Genomic DNA, 8,451 nt, shown 5'->3' on the forward strand with positions numbered 1-8,451 from the left:
TCGTCTAATAACGTCTTTAGTAAATCGGTACCTGTAATTTAAGGTCACCCGGATCGTCGTCGTCGTCACGGATGTTGGCGGCCTGTTCAACCACTCTTTCTGATTGCGGTGTATATAGGTTTTTCATAGCTTGAAGGAATGCATGGATTTCAGCTCCATAGCATTCCTTCAAGAATATATACTTCGCGAGGTACTGGCGGAAGTACCGAGGGTGTACACTAGGCCTCAACTGGACCGGGCAGACAACACCTGACAAACGACAAGATGGCGTCCCGATCCTGTGCTAGCGAATTCGGTCGTTAGTATATTTGCTTGTAGCAAGATATTTCTTACTTTTATTTCCGCCAAGAAAATAGCATATTACGTTAATGTATTATAATTCACAAAATTAATATTTAATTCTCTAACGCTTTATCGCGCCCATGTGCACAACTGAACAAATACCAAAATGATTATATATGGGAAAAATAAGATAGTAGAACGGAGAGACGACAGAAGTAATTAGCATTAATTAATTATATTGATAATTATTATTATTTGGCAATCAGTTAATAATGCTGAGTGACTGTCCCATAGGGATGCCACTAAAATTCATTAAAAAAACTGATTACATGTAAATTCGAAATAGTTTCCAATTTAATGAATATTTATGTTTACATTTCACCACAGTTGTCCCTTATATTAAGAACAAATGACAACTACATAAATTATCTACATTCAATGTAGGAATGGAATGATATACAAAATTCGTGAGCATGAAATTGTCCTCATTTCCCCCCAAAAGTTTCCATGTATATCAAATTATGAATTAATATTTAATGCGACGAAGACTCATTTGTTATGCAATATAAAATATGAATACGTACAATAAAAACTAAATAATCATTCATTTACACACAATACACTGAATTATATGTTGCGCATCGTGCTCAGAAAATGACTACAGTAGTAAAAATATTCACTAATGAAGCTGAGTAGTAGAAAAGGTCATTTTTTCTTTTGTTTACTGCAAGAAATATCACTGATTCACAGAAAAACATACAATATTTAAAAATTGAAAGGGAATGACCTCATTGTCAGAAACTAGAAGTTTTTGGATCAGTTTTACGTTTCCACAACCCATTCAATTACAGCAACAACTGTTACTATACCAAAAATGCAATGTCCATATTTGCTCCGCCGACAATTAAAGTAATTGAATGTACCACTGTGAATTCTTACTTTGAAATCACGAACGCACCCTGTGTGACACCATTCCGGTAATAAATACGATACTGTGCATTGTTTTTTAGATTCTGAACACACAACACTTGAAAGACCAGACTTACCATGAATATTTTTATTGACAGATACCCCCAGAAGCTAGACTTACTTTGAAACTTTTATACATGAACTTGATGCCTACAGCTCGCAAACTTTCCAAAATATTTTTATTGATTTTATTTTTATTCATAAATTTCGAAGCATAGAATGAGTGATATGTTTCACAAATTCTTTGCACGAAATTCTGTTATACATGAATCCACAAATCAAATTTGTTACGTCAATTTCATCCACAAAACTTTCGTATCCTAATTCACGTCACTGCCCGAGTAATTAGATATGCCTATTACTACTAATAATGCTAATTTATATCTAATACTAAAGTTATATGATTTTTTAATATAAGTACTTTAATAGAATATTTAAAATTATACATAAGTTGCATCAAATGTCGACAAAATGATGTAAACATATAAAACAAAAAGGCGGGCAGATTAAGTGTGTTACTCTTGTAGAAAAGGTAATTAGATAATTCTGATGACACGAAAATAAGTTTATATCTTAATTTAAAGTTGATTGGCTCCATTAATGAAGAAGAAGAATATTAAATGTTAATCAATGAAGGAACAATGCTTCCTCGTACGTAGAAGTATCAAATATATATGTTGAAATTTAAATTTAACTCCAGAATATTTTATATTCCCAGGTCTTTAAAATGTACATTGTCAGTGTACATTTTGTACTTTTGGGTCAATGTGATTGACCGAAAAGTACTTTTGAGATGCTAGTATTTGTATGTTTTAATTGTTGCTTATAAAAGAAGTAACCAAGTAAGTCCAGAAAAAAAAGACTCGATTATCAATAGCTGTTTTGTATTGAAAAACATTATAATGGTTATTGTTCCAATCATTTTCTTACACATCCACCTCTTATTTACGCTATTACTGAGTCAGTAACATTTATTCCAATGTCATGCAAACACATTCTTCACCGCATTTGAAATCTATTTTTCCTGTGGAATGGTTAAGTTAATTTAGGTTAGGTGCTATTGGATGACATAAGTTTTGTGTTCAATATATGTATTAAGTGATTGGAATTTTACCCATGGAATCCACTGCACACAGACAACACACCAGAATTTCTTCTTGTACAGATCCATGGTAGAACCCAAGGATTGATGCCACCTATTGTGGGGCTAGCATATTTATGCATTAACTAATAATTGTATTTACTTAGCTGCATTTCCTGTCAAAGGAAATTCAAATTGTATGAAAAATTGGCTATCAACAGATTATTACTGTATAATTACGATTTCTTTATAGACTACACCAGGGGTTCTCAGAGTGATCAATATTGAGCCCCAGGGGTTGATAGGACCATCAGAGGGGTTAGTAAATAGCCAAGGGGTTGAGGAATAACCAGGGAGTCAGTGAATGTTTACTGCTGGGGTTGAAGGGACCATTGAAGCCTCCAACTGGAAATTCTCAATATAATAATTTGTAAAAATCTGAAGAATATCAGACACCACTAGATACAAAAATATATAATTATTTTTTTTAAATTCAAACAATAGGTCAAATGAGTAAATCTTCAAAAAAATTCAGCAGCGCTAGCAACACTTCCTTCAACCAACCCCTCCTTATTGTCTCTCGCAGCTCTACTGTCTGTACAGGATGCATTCCATACAGGAAGCCCCGTACAACATATCCCTTGTGATAGCAAAGAAAGGAAAGGTGCAAACTGTTGGTGAGGAAATCATAATTCCAGCCATTAAAGAAGTTATAGAAATTGTTATGAAGTCTCACTCTGTTCTGTAAAAAATTTGCCATTAAGTTACAGTATGGTGCAAATAAGAATTGATGAAATGACCGATAATATGGAAAAAGCCTTGGTATCTGAACTTCAAAATAGTAAATTATTTCTACAATTTGATGAATCAACTTTTGGCAGCTTAAATCTTCTCATGGCCTATAAGAAGTCAAAAGGACATTAATTATGAAGTTTTGCTTGTCAAGTAGTTCACAGGTGATGCAAAAGGTGAGACAATTTTACAATGTGTGCAGCAGTATTTTGGAAAGCACAACATACCTTTCATTAATACTATTGCAGTGGCTACTGATGGTCCATCAGCAATGGTTGGCTGGTACAGAGGATTTGCAAGTCTACTCAAAGGAAAAGCGCCTGATATACACACTGTACACTCTACTGCACAGGCAGCATCTTGTAGCCAAGAAACTCAGTGGTGAACTGCATGATGCCTTGAAAGTGGGCATCAGGGCAATTAACAAAATCAAATCACGTCCACTTAACCCATGATTGTTTGCACTGCTGTGCAAAGCGAACGATGAGATGTTTAACCAATTACTCCTGATGTAAGGTGGCTGTCTAGAGGTCACAGCTTGAAAAGATTTTTTGACTTGTACCTACAATTCAACCATTCAGTTCCTTGCACAGATGGACTTGGCTACACGTGAAGAGCTGAAAAGATGCAAAAATGCCCAATTCTATTTGGCAGACCTCTATTCTAAATTTAATGAGACACAAAAACTTCTGCAGGGTAAAGATGTTACCATCGGTCAGGCTGGGACAGTTCTACTGGGATTCCAAGGCAATTTAAGCTTGTTTAGAGCTTCACTGGTATGTAGAGATTTTCAGTATTTTTTAAATTTACAACAGATACAAAGTGAAAGCATTTCTGATGGTGACCTAGAAATATACATGACTCATCTAGAAAATTTAATTGAATACTTTAAGGTGCACTTTGAAGACCTGTGAAAAATGAAAGTGCCTGAATGGATCCTAACACTGTTCAGTATTGAAATAGGGAATGCAGACATTACCTTACACCTGGAGGAAGAATTCATTGACATGACTGCACTTGCAAGTGCCTTGTTCAGAAGTAAAGGCCTCGATGAATTTTGGATCAACGAGAACAACATTGCTAAATATCCTCATCTTTGTGTGGTGGTTGAACCATTTTTAATAGATTTTCTAAGTTCATACATGGTTGGACCTGGTTTCAGTCATGCAAACACAATCTTAATATAACAGAGGAGCAGGCTGAGCTAGGAAGAACAAAGCAGCCTATGGCTGAAGCTCACCAACCTGCAACCTTGTATCATCTTTGTTGAGGCCCGTCAGGCACATCCTTCACATTAATGATGTCAACAGGGAAAGAAGAAAAGGAATGCTGTACTAAGAATTAAATAACAGATACTTGTACACATTGACATATTTTCTTACTGTGTGTTACATTTTTATCATACTGCATGTCAACTACAACTACTACTCATATTGGTTTTGCCGTTGGTGTTTTTCTCCTTGAATTAAGAGGTTGGTAGAAAAATTGAAATAGCTCCACTTTTGAGTAGGTAATGCAAGGGGTGGGACAGGTTGGGGTGGAATGGGTAGTTAAGTTTTGTTGATAAACTACAATGTCCAAAAGACTAAGGCACTAGGATTTGTTTAAAGGGTAGGGGGGACATTCACCCCCCACACACACACACATACACCACGAGCGTAGCTCCCCTTCCCATAAGATACAACTAGGTAAATACACAAACTTCTTCTTAACCACACATTGAAATGGGGGCTTGACAGTTAACACGAGATAATTTTTTGGACAATGGATATAGTAAATTTTTAGAACATTAGTACAGCCTATGTTTGGGGATATACTGGATTTTTTTTTCACATTTGCTTTTATTTTATAAAAGTTTTATCTATAACACTACTTTTGATATATGGGTAGTACACTTTTATATAAAATATATTGGATAACATAAAAACTGGACTTTTGTAGTAACCACATCCATGCTTAATTCACTATTGGAACTTTATGAGGAAATTTCATGAATATTTCAATAACATCTCCACTAAGAGGTGGAATTATAGTAGGCCTTGCTATTTGATAGTTTTTGTTGTTTTGACTCATAAGAACATAAGAATGGAGATTGCAAGAGACCATATGGTATACACTAGGCAGTTCCATGTCCGTTACCACCTGTCATCCCCGTCCATAAAGTTGTCTGTTTCTTAAAACAACCTATAGTTTCAGTGCTTACTAAGTCTATTCCATTTGATGACCACCCCATTAGTAAACCAGTTCTTGCCTATTTCCTTCTTAAATCTAAATTTGTCCAATTTAAATCCATTACTGAGTCCTGCCCTGTTATCTTAATATGATGACCTTGTTTGCATCACCCTTGTTATAGCCTTTGATCCACTTGAACACCCTCTATTAGATCACCCTGCACCCTATGTCTTTCCATAGAGTGTAAGTTAAGGTGCCTAAGCCTCTCCTCATAAGGTAAATTTTTGGTAATTGTTGATAAGGTTGAATTGATTAATTTATGAATTGGTCAGATATTTATGAAATCATTTTGGGAGCTTATTTCATTTGTGGTATATATTTTTCAAATTTGTAAGATTTTTCCTGGTACAGTTGCTTTGTGTATCCTCATATCTATAGAGAATGTATACATGAATATGTTAGTCCTAGCTTATTTGTCCACAGTAAGCTGTAATTTGTTTTCATACAGAAAATTTTGTTCATTTAGACTTTTATGTATTTATTTTATTTATTTATTTTTCTTTATTCATTTCAGGATGAAAGGTAATGGGTGATATTTTTGCTCTTTAATAACCTCATGGCTGAAGCTGTTCTTGCTAACCAAGAATCAGGCCCTTCTTCAGGAACTACTGCAGAAGAAGAGTCTTCTGGAAAGAGAGTCTGTATGGATGATCTGGGCCAAGAGAAGACACCAGAAGGTGGACCAAAAGCATATCAGACTGAAAAATGTATCAATATTTCCACACCAAAATCCCGAAAGCGAAAGGCTGGGGAGCCTTTAGAGGAGGAGACTTCAAGTAGACTTTCTAGGAGAACCATAACATTAAACTCGCCTTCACAGACTGCACAGGAAATAGAAGAAATCAAGTCCAGAATTGCCAGTAAAGAAGAAAAGTTGCGAAAACTAAAACTTGCTCGCACGTATCGGGCCAAGTGGGAAATGCAAGACTTGAGGAGTATTACTGATGTTTGGCTGAATGGTTGTAGGTCTGCTCTGCTTGATCTAAGAAGCAAGTTGCAGGAGAAGGGGGCCATGCAAGATGGCTCAGAGCATTTAACACTGGATACACTTCTTCAACATCTTGGCATTGACCAAGATTTAGTTGGCCTTGATGCTGCAGAAGACTGTTTTGTTTAGCAAAAAAATTTCACTTAGAGAATTGTGCATATATTTTTTTTTAAGATATGATCATATATCAGTTCACAACTGTAGGATAATGACTATATTATAGTGTCAGGCTGCATTATGTAACTTCATTACATTATAAGAAAGCCCGATTCACAATTTTTACCAAGCTGTGATAAGCCCATGTGATACTCCACTTACTGTACATACATATATCAAAAGGTCTTGCCCATACCTGTCTAAGAACTCATTTGTTGTACCTGTCATTTACACCTAGAATGATACATAAGCATTCCTATATCTTAGAGCTACTATGCCCCTATATATACCCCCACCCCACTAACACAACACCATGAACCTAAAACGTATCACAGCAACAGTGTGATATTGTCCACAAGGATAAAGGTGCTGGTGAATTGTTAGCTACAATTACAATACAATAACCTGTAATAATGAATAAATTCTATTGGTAAGGGTGTGGGATGGATGTAGGATGGGTGTATGCTTGGACCTATCCCCCTCATATAAGGGGTCTTTTGGTATACATATACATTGGTAGTTGGAGAAAAAGCAGCAGCAAGCTTGTTTGAGTTTATTTCTCCAGTATTCTGGATGGAAATCCTTTCTCTAAGATTACAGAAAGAACACATTTTTCTTGGATTTTTTTATTCCACTAAGATATGTCTCCTATTCTCATCTTTTGTTCATGAATGTTGCATCTCCATATCTTGCTCCTGGGTCAATTGTTGACCTTGGTTGACTCTATGTTGCCATTGGCTTCTCAGCACATGATTTGGATGGTTGCCCCTTCTTTATAGTCATTATTGCTGCCATCTTACCCAACATACAAATCCCTCCCTGTCATTGGTAATTTCATTGGTTCATATACACATATGTGCTAACCTCATCTTTCCCATGCCTTTCTACTACACATGCTCTCCCATGGATGCTGTTGGTCTTACTCTGTGCTTGGCTTGAGTTGCAATCTATGGTTCATATTAGCTTTATGTTCACATTTTCATTACACCATGATCTGCCTCTCCTCTGTATATCTCATTGTATCCCCTACATGGTGTGTTACATATAATGCTGTCTCCAAGATAGTAGTGCGTGCACACATATTACTTGCATGTTCATTTTTTTTTCTGTATCTTGTGAGGAAGCACTTTTGCATAAAACATCAGAGAAGAGAAATAAACCTACACAAAGCCACCACTGTTTTCTCTTCCTATCAATACTTGTCATAATAAACCACTTGTATGCATAAACTAAACTGGTATCCAATAATTCATGTATTGTACAGAAATTTACTTAAGGATAGATGAATATGTAAATATATCTAAACAAATATTTTTGAAGATTTATTTCAATACTCTGAAGTGATGTTACCTCGGGGGAAAAAAAAGTGAAAGATAGTCTGTCATTAATCTTTTTCAGGTTTGTGAACTTTGAGTACTTTGGCTTCTCTTTTGAAATACCCGGGACATTGACATTAGAGAACGACTTTTATTCAGTGCCCACACACAGGCATTTCTGGGTAAAAGTGCAATTGCCCTAGGTGTAATTACTAAACAGAAGGCATAGAATGCCCCATCCTACTTTCCTGCTCTAGCCCAGGGGTCATCAAACTTTCACAGCAGGCCAGATAACTTAGAATGACGAGTACAGGCCACATAATTTGTTCAGAACCATACATTGAATACACAAAAAAATAATGATAACCAACATATTTATTTGCCAATCATTTACCAACTTTTTTGACATGTTTTAGTGGCAGTAGGCTGGAAGAACTGACCTTGTGGGGTGAATCTAGTTTGGCAAATCCTGCTCTAGCATCACCCAGACAATACAATCTTGCTTACACGAGAGATTCGTGGACCAATCCAGTGGCTGTTACCAGTTACCTAGGAGCCATGGGTCTCCCGAGAGATCTGTTCCTTTATATTACTGTTGGTTCTTTGGGGTTTGTGGAACTATATACTGTACAATT

At 35.9% G+C, this 8,451-nt stretch overlaps 1 protein-coding gene across 1 annotated transcript; it reads left to right on the forward strand.

The window, feature by feature from the left end:
* Positions 1–1,715: 1,715 nt before the first annotated feature.
* LOC143034946 (uncharacterized) lies at positions 1,716–8,095 on the forward strand. The gene is made up of 2 exons (XM_076201294.1): positions 1,716–1,783; positions 5,871–8,095. The coding sequence occupies exon 2, from the start codon at positions 5,913–5,915 to the stop codon at positions 6,471–6,473; it is 561 nt and encodes a 186-aa protein (XP_076057409.1). The 5' UTR covers positions 1,716–1,783; positions 5,871–5,912; the 3' UTR covers positions 6,474–8,095.
* The last annotated feature ends 356 nt before the right edge of the window (positions 8,096–8,451 follow it).

The sequence above is a fragment of the Oratosquilla oratoria genome, chromosome 18 (genome assembly GCF_046742065.1).
Source record: "Oratosquilla oratoria isolate Oo_2021 chromosome 18, ASM4674206v1, whole genome shotgun sequence".
Classification (NCBI taxonomy): domain Eukaryota; kingdom Metazoa; phylum Arthropoda; class Malacostraca; order Stomatopoda; family Squillidae; genus Oratosquilla; species Oratosquilla oratoria.